This window comes from Mesitornis unicolor, unplaced genomic scaffold, assembly GCF_000695765.1.
Source record: "Mesitornis unicolor isolate BGI_N332 unplaced genomic scaffold, ASM69576v1 scaffold23900, whole genome shotgun sequence".
NCBI lineage: Eukaryota > Metazoa > Chordata > Aves > Mesitornithiformes > Mesitornithidae > Mesitornis > Mesitornis unicolor.
Window position 1 is genome coordinate 110398 of NW_010160666.1, and position 15400 is coordinate 125797.

The following is a 15400-nucleotide window of genomic DNA, read 5'->3' on the forward strand; positions in this document are numbered from 1 at the left end:
ATGATGCTTCTTTGACATTTATTTTCATATTTGTTATTGGCTTGAACTTGTGACTGGATTTCAAATGTGAACACAGCTACAAGTCTTCCAGAGGCTAGAGCTGAAATGCTGGTTGAAGCACCAGGATCTGCTCTTCAGGAAAAGCCATTTTCTGTACATTTCCAAACATCACCAAGTGATATCATGGGCACTGTTGATAATTTGGAACTGAGAAATAAAGGGGTTTTCAGACAGAGGTAATTTTTAACAAAAGCCAAGAACACATTTTCCCAACATGTTTTTGGCAGGCTCCCCTAAATGCTACTTTTTTGCAGGCAATCACTATTACACTTTTGTCACATCTGCATTTATCCAGATGGAAAATAACGGAAGAGGAATCTGTGCTCCTTGAGAGGACACCGAGCTGGTATAACCTGCATGCTAACGCCTGTCAGTGCTCTCTCCATCTTCCTTTTGGCAGGAAGGACGGGTGAAGTCCCGCAGTGTTCAATGATTTGTGCTGTGCCACCACCAAGGCCTTGTTCAATGAAGGCTCAAAGAAACAGCAGCAGCAGCAGCTCCTGAGAGTGCTCAGGTTCACAGACACCACTCCAGAAATGCAGGTACGAGCAACAAATATAACAGGGGCTTTACTAACAAATAACTATTTTGGAGCAATGCGCAATCTTTATAGAAACGTATTTATTGCTGCGCTGGATACCGCATTTCACAGAGGTTTCTCGCCTGCGTTCTGACTTCTTATATTTGTAGAGGTTAAACCTACTGAATTTCCAGTTGTGAAAATATTTTCATTACAGACAGCAGGCATTAATCAAATCAACAAGCATTCTACCAGCATTTTAGTTCCAGTAGTACCTTACTGTTTCACCTTGCAAAGTATTAAATTATTTCATATGGCCTGTAGCAGTACTTCCCACAGTACTTAACTCCTTTTGTTCTAAGTTAATGAATATGGATGGCTAACAGCAGTTCAAAGTGAAAAGAAAGTAGGACATTTATCAGTTCACTTCACATCTTTAGAGATGAGGCCTGAAAACAGAGGGTTAGAAATCACTCTTCTAGAACATCACTTTTTCAACTTGGAATGTGGGGAAAGGATTTTAGGGTGGAGCAGGCTGCCTGCAACAAAGCAAAGCACAAACCTCAGTAAAACCCTGAAGAAAGATGGTGACCCGCCCTAAGCATGACAGAGTCTTTGTGAAACTGGAGAAATAAAGTGGGAGTTAGGTCTCAAACAGGGCATGCAAAAACAGGAGAACCAGGCAACAAGAGGGAAGTAAAACATACCAAAAAAAGGCTTGGAAATGATAAACAAAAAGGCTCAAAAGATTGAACAGAATAGAAAATGTGTGCAGGGAAGTTGCTAAGATAGCGACAGCTGGGAATGGAAGCGTGGACAAATGGGTGCCATGCAGTACTTGACAACTTCCCTCTGCTCACACACCCCATGGGATGAGAACTGCAACAAGTAGTTGGGGTCACTTCCTACACATTGCTGAAAGGGGATTCAAGCATTTCCTAAAGCTCAAAAATCAGGTTTTTAAGGGGAAAACTTAGTTTTAGAAACTGAGCACTTCTAAGAAGACAAAGTTAACAGGTAACATTAATGCAATTTTTCCCCTGTTCCTTACCCACTGGAACACCTCATTACCACAGAAACAGTTATGGTGTTGAGCAGTATTACTTTAAAGCTACAGGCCCAAACCAACCTATCTCCTCATGGATATTTTCACTTACGTTGGATGGATATTTTCACTTGGTGTGAGGTGGAAGAAGACAGGCAAGAAAGAAAGGAACTGCAAGTATAAATTTATCAAGACTAAGGTATTCAATATAAGAAACCCTTAACTGGTATTACTGCAACGCTGCTCTTGCCATGGCTTCTGATAAAGCATACCTGCAATTGTTTTCCATCTTGCTGTGAAGCAATGTAGTTGACTTGTTGAGATGGTGGGGGTGGAGGTGGAGGCGGAGGTAATCCCTGAGACAAATTTGTGGGAGCAGCTACCTGTATGAGAGGCACTCCGGTAGGGAGATGCATGGGCATCGGAGGGGGGATGCTGTAAGGATTTCGTTGCATATTCATCATGGGAGGATGGACACCCACTGGGTACGGAAAGATATTCATGGGTTGGTGCTGTGCATTCACTTGTGGCATTACATTCACTTGCTGCTGCATCATATTCATTGGTAGCTGAGAACCATCGCTTTGCTGGTTGCCTTGGTCTTTGAGGTTTGGATCTATCAAAAGAAAAAACAGACAGTATATGAAGTAGAAAATCCATACTTTATAACACAAAAATAGAGCCAGACATCTAAACTCTTTATGAAGTACAGAGGATCAAAAAGCTTTCTCTCATCTGAGCATTTTAAAGATATTGCATTACACTATTACACTCATCACCAGACGTGTCACGGAGCCAAATGCTAGTTTCCGAGTTTAAAAAGCTCGGGTTACTATGGAAGCCTGCATTTTCAATTTCCATTTTCTCTGCTTGTTCCCACAGCACAGCTAATAAGTTACTTCATCACAGTGAAATGGTAATTCTCCCCAGAGAGCAGAAAGACGTAACTCATCCAGCTTCTGCAATTGCAGGTGGTTAGTCATATGTTATCACAAATGCAATGCTCTGCTCCCCTTTGCCTCATTCACACACACTTGCTGTACCCATTTCTGGTAACTGTAGAAATACTCTGTTTTTCTTCACTGAATAATAAACCATCCTCAACCAATTTCAAAGATGTTCCTATTTGGAAAGAGTTGTTCAAAAACCCTGGAATAGTACAACAGGTAAAGCCTGGAAGTAAAACTAACCTCTTGGGGTGGCACTTCTTTAAAACCTTATTCCTCACACCAAATCACCTTTTTTAAAGATCATGGGGTAACAGAAACACTGAGGTTGGAAGGGACCTACGGAGACCATCTAGTCCAACCCTCCCTGCTTAAGCAGGGTCGTCAAAAGCAAAATATCTGTCAACTCTAGAACGTACTGTGTGGGTCTGCATAGACATATGCAAAGCCTCCTCAAATAAATCGCCCTTTTTAGAAGGTGTGCAGATACTAAAAGTAACTACGAAGGGGAAGTGCCTTCTCTTCAACCAAACTGATTCACTTCAGTAGCACTCTTCAGATTTGTCCTTAAATTATGTCTAACTTCAAGCAAAAGCAAAAAGCCACCAAAACACAAGACATCCCCAAACTCCACACCTACAAACGACCGTACTGCAAAAAGCCTATAGACTCACCCCGCATTATTGTGAAGAACTTACCAACCTGAGACAGGTCGATGTGATGACAATTTGACTTGGCTACTGCAGCTGTGACTAAGTTTTTATTTCAAAACCATGAATACCTTGTTCAGGTGTCTCCTCTTCTTGTCTCATTCCCCATCCAGACTGTGGGCTCGATGAATTGCGTCCTCTTCTCGAATAGTAATTCTGCACATCAGCAGGTAACGTCTTTCTTACAGCCCAGCTGGATGCAGACGTCCACCCAGATCTGTCAGCAGGCGTGTCAAAAGAATAATCTTGCTCATTCTTACGCTTGTATGGCTGATGTTCTGGGAATCTTGACGTTTCATTCCCAGAACCATTGGAATTCCCTGAGACAGGTTTTCTATTTTGCCAGTGATTTTCACTCTGGTCTCCATAGGTGAAACCACCTCTTCCACGCCCACCTCGGCTACGCTGACCTCTCCCTCGGTTGGGAATCCAACCTGAACCAAAGTTTTTATTCCAAGCATGTCCTGTATTATCATGCCTACCCTCTTCCCAGTGTGGTTTCTCTCTCTCTCTGTTCTTGACTTCAGGAACAGAGTTTATCTTTTCCATTACCCAGTCTGGACAGTCATTCCTCCAGTTGTCTGAAGAACACTGATCATCATTGGTTTTTTCTGTACTGTCTCTCTCTTTTTTAAGACTTTCATTCTGTTTCTCTTGATCACTTCTTCTGTATCGATCATTTCCCCTGGGACTCCTCCAGCTGTCATTTGTCCATCTCTCTTTCCATCGAGGTGAATGACTTTCCCTCTCATTTCTAGAGAATGAAGAACCTTTAGTTCTTGTCCTAGATCGTGATCTTGACCTAGATCGTGACCGTGACCTAGACCACCTCCTACTCCTCCTTTCTCTGCCACGATCTCTTCTTTGACTATCTCTATCACTGCTTCGAGATCTAGACTTTTGCCTTGGAGACGAATCCTTAGTTCTCGAACGAGATGATGATCTCCTGCTTTCCCTGAGAGTTTCCCTTTTGGGAGAACGAGATGGTGTTTTTTTCTCATCTTTAAGTGTCTCTCTCTTGGGAGAACGAGATGAGGACCTCCTTCCATCCCTCACAGCTTCCTTCCTGGGTGATCGTGAGCTCCTATCTCTGCTCACCTCCCTTTTAGGGGAAGGTGATTGAGATCTCCTGCCCTCTCTCTTAGAAGGAGACCAAGTTGTTGATGGAGAATGAAACCTGGACTTCCTAGTCCGAGTCTTTTTATCTTTTTTGAGCTCTGACTGGCACTCCCTTTCTTGAGGAATAGTTTCATCTTTTTCTTCAGAAAGTCCTGAAGCTGATGTACGGTTTCCCACATCACACTGTAAGGAGTTCACTTCTCCTTGCTCTGTACTTGCAACTGGTGGTAACTGCTCCATCTGAGATTCATTCTGGTCACTGCAAAATGAGTCACAATCCATCGGTATCATTTCATTATTATCTTCACCAAAATGTTTATGCTCAGCATTTACCTGGGGTGACTCTGAAGTTCCACCCTCTTCATTTTCTGGCATGGTGCTCTCTTTTAAGGATTCTGCTGATGTACTGTCCACAGAAATACTGGGTATTAACGCATCTGCTTCTTCATCTTGAACAGTTTTTAAGTTTTGAACATTTGTATTTGCACAGTCTACTGCTGTTTTTTCTTCAGCCTCAGAATTATTTATTTCTATGGCTTCTGGACGCTCAGACAATTTGCTTCTGGGGCTCTCTAGTGGCTGATCTTTTCCCAAAGGTTCTGGATATTCCAACAATTCGTTTTCTGGACTAGCTATAGGTTGATCTGTATTTGTCAGAGTTTCTATATTCTCCATCAATTCATTTTGAGGACTACATGATGTCTGATCTACTTTTTCAGAAGTTGCATGGTCACATACTTCATCTGTGGCACTAGCTACTCTTTCCACTGGTTCAAGCATGTTTTCACAGACGTCCTGATTCCTATGATCTACATTTTTTTCAGTAACACCTTTTACTTCAAATTCCTGACTCTTGTCCCCTGAACTGAGAACTGGAGGTTCTTGGACAGAAAAACTTACATCCACATTGCCTGCAGTATCTTCATCTTTGTCACATTCTTCTGTGGTTTCCTCAATTTCTGCATGTTCACTACAGCTTTCCAACCCATTAGTAGATTCTGTTTCCACATTAGTTTTCTGTGGAAGGTCTGTGTTACTGCTTTCGTCATCTGACTGCTGGTCCTTATCCAACGTTAGAACTGCTTCAGGCTCAGCAACTTCATCATCTTCCACTGAATCACTGGATGATTTTTCAGAAGATGCCGAAATTCTCAGTTTCTTTTTAGCCACAGGTGCTTTTTGTTTAACTATTCTTTTAGACTTCCGTTTTGGAGGAGGCTTCTCCGATTCTGCAGGAGATTTATTCACAGATGGGCTATTGCCATCGGAGGTACCGCATGCAGAACTGCTTGACCGAGGTGAGCTCTGAGATTGAGTCAGAGTCTCATTTTTGCTGTTCCGTGCAGATCTTCTCCTAGGAGTAGTGTTATCCAATTTCCTTCTAGTTCCTCTAACGCCAGAACCAGAAGCTTGCTTTTTCTCTTCTCCTTCTTGGGTACACGCAACAGCGTATCCTTTGCCTAAAGATTCTAATGAAAACAGAATACGTTAAAGTTTGGTAACCACCTTTTCTCCAAAGACAGTTAACATAAAATTATCTTCTCTGGTTTAATAGATATCCTCAAGTAACACAATTTAAGATTTAGTATGAAATGCTGCCACAGCATTTATTTTTTTGAGTGCAAATTTTTCTTTAAAGAACAGGATTGAGCTAACAAAGTGACACATTGGACATCCAAACACACATTTTAGAAGCAGTGCTGACATGGCTACACGGACAGTAATGGCATTCACAGTGCAACCGGTATCAACGTTGCTGTTCAAAGATGATAAGCATTTAAGCTGTTAGAAAAGTAAGGAATTAACCATGCAGCACTGTTAGCATGTAGTAGGCCCTATCCCTCTATACTTCAAAAGTGAAGCTCAATGCTATGGGAAGTGACATCTTCAAAAGGATCACATGGGAAGCACTGATCAGAAGCTGCAATGACAGCAAACTCCTCTACAAAATCCAATTTCCGACAACGCGAGCTCATTCACCGTTTTTAAGACAGAATCTGCAAGCTCCATGGCAAATGACTGAAACTCTGCCACAAGGCCCACAGGGCACCAGCAGCACTTCATGAACTGAATAAGGAGTGCAAGGCTTGGGGCAGCCTAGGGCACATCCAAAAAACCTAGTTATAAGAAGAATGAGTTCAAGTTGCACACAGCAGCTCTTGTGTGAATACTAATTTATTTCCACAATTAATTTATCCACAATTTGACAAAGTTTTTGTAGGGAAGGCAAGGGTTACATTAACTGCAAAGGGAACAGACTGTATCTTGATATCCAGGAAAGCTTATGAGGGGTAGCTCAGGAATTAACAATTAGTGATAATTATGTAAATACACTTGAATTTAATACTTAATTCAGAACTAAATTAATTTCTTAAGATGCCCATTAATTTCTTTCATGCTTTGTGTAGACATCAGAAAGCATCAGGAATTTGGTCTTTAAGTATTTTTTTTTTACAGCTTCATACAAAAAGTAGATACTTGTTAAGAGAGATTAATTTCTATGGATTTTGCCATGGCTTTTATCACATCACATCACATCACATCACAGTTTTTTTAAACTTCCAAAGGTGTTTTAGGTCAACAGCACTGCTTGCGGTATCCGCTGTAACAGTCCCCCCCAATAATTTTGTTAGGAAGTGACTTCACAGTGGTTAACCAGCAGTTATTCAGCCACCTGTGGCTGTCTCAGACCAACTCATCTTCAAACCTATTACAATAGTCAGGAAAACAAGTCAGATACTAAAGATCTGTAATGACATATCATTATAAATCAAAAAATATAATTACATCATCAAAATAATCACATTTGTGATGATTTTCTTCAATGGGGAAGAAATCACCCTGCAGTAATAAAAATTCAGAATAGAAATGGAATGTGAGAATCCTGACAGAACTAAAAGGAAAGGTTTTTGTGGCACTTTCAAAGTCTACTTGTGAAACACACGCCTCTCTTTAGCATTCCTTACTACTTGTAAAATTTTAATAAACAAGCTTCACCAGCTCTGGACTTGGACCAAATACATAGCACTTCAATCCACTGAATTTCTATTTAAAAGTATCTTAATTGCACAAAAGAGCTGTATCATTTCAGCCTAAAACATAACAGTATTTGTAGAATCACTAATGCATTTTCAGGTCAAATTAGTCAAAAGTCTACTTAATGGCAAGAGAATCTGCAGCAGCAGCAGCTACAGGGAAGGTTCAGGCAGTAGAGTGATGTGACCATCACTGATACTTTACACCTCCTTGCACAACTCTGCAAGCATCAGGTACCTGAAGCAAGCATTTGAAGCAAAACCATACACTTCAGGTGTGACAAAATGACAGGGGGAGGAATAAAAAGAAAATTAAAAAAATGTGTATGCAACTATCTTTCAGGCACAATTTAGTAAAAAAAAAATAAATCACAAAATCCAGATTGATTTTTTTGGTATGTATTTTCAAGTATTTTCTTAATTTTTCTCCTGTTTTCCACTTCTGCAGAAAGTCCCAGTGTCCCCTCTGCTTCCTGCATTTTTGTTTATCTCTCACACTTCCTGTAAGAGAAGGCCTCACTTCCTTCTTCTTTACATATATTTGCCATGAATCTCTAACAGAATTCAGGTTAGGTTTCTCTTTGCTTTTGTCCTTACTGGTTTTGTGCATATCTGTATTTTCCTCAGTTGCTATACAAAAACTGAATGGGGCAGGAACACTCACTCAACAGAATGTGACCAAAATCCTCTAGGGACATCTTCACATCCAACATCCTCTAGTTTCACTAGGAAAGTTAAAAACTGTGTGTCTTACTTCTTGCATGTTGCTTACCAGTAGGAAGTCTTCAAGTCAAACTTGAAGATTACTTAAAACTTTGGTGTTAACATAGTACAGTGTTTTAAAATTCGGTCTTGACAACTGTCTTCCACTTTGTCCACAGTGTAAATAATATATTACATTAAACATCTCAACTTTAGTTCAGGTTTGGCAAGAACACACAGAAACATACAAAAATAACTTAAGAATTTGCATTGTCTTGTTAGCTTGATAATTTCACATTTCAAATTCACATCTTTAAGAAAGGCGACAGAAAGCTTATGCAATCAAGACAAATGAGAAAAAAATCGTTCTAAACATAAATTTTAAAACAAAAATATATGAAGAAAAAAATCTTTTTCTTTTGTTGTCAAGACAAACTCAGCATCTCCTGCCTCTCCCAAAAGATAGCATAAGAGATTGGGTTCCACGTTCTGCCTTAGGAGTTGACAGTGTTATCAATATTTGTAGATCAGTTGCTGATATTATCAACAGCAGTAACTCACATGTTTTAAATAGTCTAATGTTGAAAAGTTAATCTGAGCTTATTTAATTTCTGATGAGAGAATTTTTTTTTTAAACACCTGTGTTGCATTTTAACCAAGAAGCCTGGCTGTGTAAGTAGAAAGGTAAGGGCAAGTCAAGAGGTATGAGCTAGCACATATACTCATCAGTATTAAAAGCAGAAATGGTTAAGCACCAGCTAAACTGCACTGCCAAACATTAGAGGCCTGAGGAAGCAACCTATTAATTTTTCACTGGGGAATGCAGAGGTGACATAAATACCTTTAACAAGAATGCAGAAAATGAACGAATAAAGCATCTTTTCCATGATCCTTCTACTACTTAACTCTTTCCAGCAATTCACTTACTTCAGTTTTTGTAAGCCAAGAGACCCAAATCTCTCCCATCTCTTCGCCTACTAGTCAAGTGCAAGTAGTATAATTCCCAATTCAAAGAAGGTATTATCTCTAGCCTTAAAAAAAACTACTCCTCTGTTTTCACTTCTTTGAACTTGTGCAGCCTGCTGAAGAGAAACTACGTTCTTGCTGAACAGAGAGGCTGTTAAAGTAACTGCAGGAAGATAACTCCTTCCATGTCTTTGTCTTCTGCTAAATTCCTGACAGACCTCAGGCTTGAGCGTGCCCTCTAGGGCTTTGTAGGCATACTGAAAGAGATCCATGCGCTGCGCTGTTTCCTGACTACTCTTCTCTGTCAGGAAATAGTCCGTTCCTCACATTGCAGAATGTACCATTGAAACAGGTCTAGCCATTTATAATGTATCAAAATGAGATTTATCTTTGAACGATAAGAAAAGTTGTAACATGAAAGAAAGTGCTGAATTTTGAAACTGAATTAATATTCAAATGAAGAAAAGGTGGCCGGTTCATCTTCTATAATCTGATTTCAGAAATAATCCAGTTGGTTCTGAAATAATACCAAACAGCATAAGCCCAGATTTTTTTCTGTTGACTTTGCTTTGATTTCTAAGAATCGTATTTAACAATACTCTACATGAGCTATAAATAAAACTTACAAAAAAAAATTTTACCAAAGTTTTCCAAAGGCCTGATATTTGTTGGAAAAATTGTCCCTGCCATTGTAGGAGAAGTGAGAAGAAAGGTCTCGGCTTCAGCTCCATAAGACAATAAAGGAATTCTGAAAAAGTAAAATCATTAACATCAGTTGTTTTAGCTGTTTGCAGCAAATTTCAGAAACACTGCACAAAACCAAAACATTAGCAACCATGACACTTCCAACCTCGTCACAATTGGAGAGAAAGGCAAAGCTGACAGCAAACAAAACTCTGTCTCTTATTTAATAAATTTCAGGCTTATATCAAGCCCTAATCTAGTAAAACAGTTTGAAAAAGGTATGTTATGTTAAAGCAATATACATTTGGCTTTCTTCAAAGCTAAACACAGAACTGTAACAAATAGACTATTCCAAATTAGCATGCTATACTACTAGAAATAAAATTCTGAACAATGAGTTAGTACCACAGCAGAAGAATAGCCTTTTCTGCAGAAAAATGAGAAATACTCTACACAACAATTTAGTAAGGCTTTCTTTTTTTTTAACATACAAAATAGGTATATACTTATTCAGACTTGCTCAGCAAATCTTGGGAAATAACAGAATTTAGTTATAAATCTACAATTTATAAGTTATCACTAAGTTGGAAGGAAATTTTCCATAAGGAAAACTACACAAAAACATTATTTAAATCCTAGGTGCAACTCTTAATTAAAATTAAAAATTTCTGTAGTTGCTCTTCTGTCTTTAGCCTTTGTTTTATGCCAAAGATATGTAGTGAAATTAAGATCACAGACAGAATCAGTTTCTTACTGTGTTACTTTAAAATCAGTTGTTATTATTATGCTTCTGCTTTATATTCATGAAAACATCCCTAGGGTATGTTTTAACATGCATCCACACTCTGACAAAAATAATATTTTATGTTCTCTGTTTCAAGTGCCAGAACTCTTAACTCTTTCTAGATGCATCTGCTCATAAACAATTAAAGAAAGAAGTGTTAGAACCAAACCATGAAATGTGGAGACATTTGGGGCGGATCAGAATGAGACTGATGTTAAACCAAACGTAGTCTGATTTCTAATGAGAGAAATAATTTTAAAAGCACATTGAACACTAACTTTGAATAGAAAATGTAGTTAAACTTGCATTTCTGTGAAAAAGTGACAGAATAAGATGCACAAGTCAGTGGAGTCACTATGCTCATCCTGCACATCAAAAAAGCATCAAGATACACAGAAAAGAATCTATTGACATAAACACGGCATGCAGCAAATATACAAAAATGTAGCAAGTTACACACAAACATTATTTAGTTTTATGATCAAATTATATTCTAAAGAGCAATTTGAATTAGTCAGATTCCAAATTTGAAGTGTTATCCTCCTTTGCACTACAAATACCAAATACATACCTTTCAACTCTAGCAAGCACAGACGAACACGACAATTCCAGTTCTTGTCTTTTCTGTCTGATCGCCGCATTGACTTCTGTGAATTCTGCACTGAAATACAGATTTCATACAAAAAGTTCCAAAAAGTAACTTTGTACTATGACAATTCTGTGTTTCAGCAACTGCTTCTATCAATGACTTTTTTTTTTTTAATTTAACTGTATTAGAACATTCAACAGTCACGATGAAACTACACGGTTACTGTCTAGAGGGGAAAAGCAGCCATAGTAAACATAACAGAAGTCTTAAATAAATGAAGCATACAGAATGGGAAGCAGAAGAAATGTGTCTTCTAAGGAGCTGAAAGATGGAGAGTCTTTCCATCCTTGACAAATTACTATTAACATGCATGGCAAGACTTTTTTTTTTGTTTACAGACTGCTGGAAACATACAGACAAGTTTTTTTTTAGGCCATGTTATCCAAATACTGCTCTTCTAAACTGTCCCTTTTTTCCTCATCTTCTCAACTAAAAAATATATATTTTTTTACAGCCATTTTAAAGTATTATGCTCCTGAAGCAAACTTTCTTCATGTATGTTTAAATTATTCCTCTTGGAGTCAAGCAATGACAACAAAGATTGTTTCTGATACAAACCAGGATATTTACTGTTACCTGTTTTGTTAACTGCTGGTGTAATAACAGGACTAACTCTTTTCTATCTAAGGCTTCAATTCAGCACGGAGTTTAAATATAAGCTAAAAATAAAACTTACTAACGTCTATTAAATCAACGAGATTAAAAGCATACTTAAGTATTTTAATCCTGAACACATGACAGAAATTGGGGTGTGCCCAATACTCATTTAAAAATGCTTCTGTTTATCCTGGTCTTCATCAACGAATATAAAGCCAGCCAATCTTCAAAATATTTCAAGGCAGTATATACAGACAGAAGCAGAAGGAACTATAGCATCTACAACACAGTAACCTGTCAGTTTATATTAAGCACCAGTATATACTAACCAGTCATTTCTACAGCTAAAAAAGGATTCTTCATTGCTACTGCCAGCCGAAAGCGTGCTGAAGAAATTAGTTCTGAAGCACTCATTCCAGCAGGTCTGTCTTCTGGGCTACAAAAATAAAAGTGAATTAAAGACATCAAAAATAAAATAATTAACATTTAATACATGAAGATACACCAAAATTAAATGATATCAACAAGACTTCAGTTCACAAAAAGCAGGCACCATAGTAGCTCCACAATTAGATGCTGAGATCTGCAGATAGAGCAAACAAATTTTTTCCATTCAGTCTCTAAATTTTCAACACCTGCTCTCTGCAAATAACCTTTAAATAGGCTTTCCACAGAAAAATCTTTAACTCTTCATAAAGAAATTATGAATAAATGACCCCGATCTTTAGTATTTCACAATTCCCATTTCTGCTACCTAATGAATCACAGAAGTACAGCGCTAGCACCTTCAGACAGAAGCCTTCACAGCAGTGCACTGAATGCTTGGTTTCAAAGTAACAAGTACACGTAATGTGTCTCGGATTCCCCTTTGCCTTCAGGTAGGATTACAAAACTGACGACTGACTGGTGCATCTGTTAATCAGGCTCTCACACAAAGGCACAGTGCTCAAAATGCGTGTTTCAACAAATACCACCTCCTCTTCCAATTGGCAACAACACCTGGCCACCCGAGGCATGCTAACGCATTGCCTTTTGCCTTGTGTGCAGTAAACTCTGCTCCTGTGTAGGGCTGGCTGCAGGGAAAAAAAAAGAAAGCCGAGCAATAATCCCCCAGACATTTTTCCCAGACTACCAGACTTGTACACTTACCTACACTGACCCATTTTTGCTATTTATATCCTTCCATCTAAAGTGTTAATGCCACCTTGAATCTAAAAGATTCCTGTTCATTCCCCATGACTGGTATTTTTAAATGGGAACTTAAAGAGACTTTTCACCATTTTTCTTCAGAATGTATTTACTCTGATGAAAAAATAGAATTTGTGATGAGATGAATATAAATACAGGTCTCACGTATGCAGTCATTATCCATGTGCTCCATCAAACTTCGACACAGAGCTGGTTTTGATGGGAACATGCCCTATTTCATCACTGCACAAACTGTAAGTTTCTTCTAAAAAGCTGTTGTTTTTACATTTAAAAAATACCATCACTTTGAACATTAACATTTCTCCCTCCGTCTAAAATAGCTATCCAGATGTTCCACAAATATCCTTACAAAGCAGTTGTTAGTAACTCAGTGCTTTCTTTTAAATTCTTTTAGATTTTGAACGTTTATTGGATAATGGAGTCCTGCACCTCCTCCTGAAGGTTTTTAATGGCATTTTTTGTTTATGCACCTTTTTTGCAACAGGTACCATTTCAGATGTTAATGCTATTAAATATTCCACAATAAATCAGTGAAACTGCATATAAAAGCATTTACCAACATTTACGTCAAATTAGAGGTTGATCTACTATTAAACTCTATCCTTCCAGTACAAAACCACTTCAAGTTGATAAAAGATACCTTTAACTTTATACATGGTAACGGGATCAAAATTTCTAAGTACCTGACTTAAAAGAGGAAGGCTGAAGCTGAAGATATCCCTGAGAGCTATGGTGTATAAGCACCAAATAAAAGTGGTAACTCAGGCCACCAGCTACTGAAAAGACACGATGTCACCACAAAACTAAGTTTAATCTGAGAGAGAAGCTCATAAAACCTAGCTTCTGATTCCTTTCTTCAAGACAAAGGGAGACAAAATAACAAAGTTTAGATCATATTAAAATTAACGAATAGAAGAAGTTAATCTTATAAATAGGCAGACAGGTACTTGAAAAAATTCTTTAATGAAAAAAATGTTTACAGATGTTTCATTATCAGAACTAACCTTGTTTATCTTCACAGACAAAGCTTTCTTGTTTTGTTTGTCATACAAAATATTACCTGTGTGGAATAAGAAACAAAACTTTACTCTTTACCATATTAGTTCTTAATTGTTTGTCAAAATCATTAATGCAATGACAGGTTAATGAAAATATACCTCAAGTGTACTTACTATGTTCACATACAAACCGAGTAAAATTGAAATGCATGCACCTTCACAATAGCTTTTTAAATATCAAGTGGTTTTCACCTCTTCAGATATCTGCTGTTTTGTAAGTTATGAGAACACTTATCAAACAACATCTATTAAAGAAGCCTCTCAAAATGGCAGCCCCAAAACACAGCTAAGTGCTGCTTGCGTGTGAACTCTCACCAAAAAACTTCCTGTGAATAAAAGCTCATCATTAGCTGTGCACCAACTGTCTGATGCAGAAAATTACTTTAGCCTGAAACCAAACCCATTTCACTTGACTGAAAGTAAAGAGGCAGCCTTCCCAGTAAAATAAGAGCAGTCATTTCACATACGGCAATTTCGTTCTCTTAAGTTCCACGTTTCTATTCCTTGGCATTTGGTTTCATATGAAAATCTAAGAAATTAAAAACGAACCAAACAAAACAAAATTAAATTGGTTCATCAAGAAAAGAAATTCTAGAGTTCCTTAATAAACACCAGCAATTCTAGCAAATGGAGAACAAATATCACTTACTGTATTTTTTCTTCACAACTTTGCTTAATTTTGCTGTTAATGGCCCTCTGTCTGGACACACAGCTCTTCTGCAAGATTAACAAACATATTACAGAAGTAGTTTCTGCGCATATTTAAGATAACTGTATACACCCAAAAAATCAGCTCCTATTTTAAGGAATTTTTATTTCATGCACATAAACCAAGTTTTTACTGCTATTAAAACCTGAACTTGCAACACGTATGTGATTTTCCATACATTAAAAGCCACAGTGCTTCAAAAACCTTACAGATTGAAAAAATAATATCCATTTACACAACAAAAGTTAATATCCTGTATTACATCTGAATGCTAAGTTTTGCTTAATTTCACAGCCACATGTGAAAGTTATAACCTGCTTGCATAAATACTTCGAAGATTATCAAAGCCAGTGGTGATTCAGAACAGTGAGGTGCAAAGATCAATCTTGCTTATTTTATAGACAAAAAAGGTAATTTACTGCTAATTATCTTTTCTGCAGTGAAGATTCCTTCAAATTCAATCTCAAGAACTCTGTGTATATCACATATCTCATTAAATACTGACTTTAGATTACCCTTATTTAGTGAAATTTGTCTACGTAATCCCAAACTTCTCCTTATACACAGCAGCCAAAGTGACAAGATAAAGCTTCTCAAAGCAGGAAT

The 15400-nt window shown here is 37.8% G+C and overlaps 1 protein-coding gene across 1 annotated transcript in view; it reads right to left on the reverse strand.

Annotated features, from left to right (window-relative positions):
* SCAF11 (SR-related CTD-associated factor 11) overlaps positions 1-15400 on the reverse strand; it is a 28458-nt gene that overhangs the window by 1745 nt on the left and 11313 nt on the right. The window contains exons 5-11 of the mRNA XM_010190626.1: positions 14735-14802; positions 14032-14087; positions 12148-12254; positions 11144-11233; positions 9746-9852; positions 3354-5870; positions 1898-2241 (exon numbers count right to left, since the gene is read on the reverse strand). Of these exons, the coding sequence (XP_010188928.1) occupies positions 1898-2241; positions 3354-5870; positions 9746-9852; positions 11144-11233; positions 12148-12254; positions 14032-14087; positions 14735-14802 (3289 nt within the window). The remainder of the gene's footprint in view (positions 1-1897; positions 2242-3353; positions 5871-9745; positions 9853-11143; positions 11234-12147; positions 12255-14031; positions 14088-14734; positions 14803-15400) is intronic.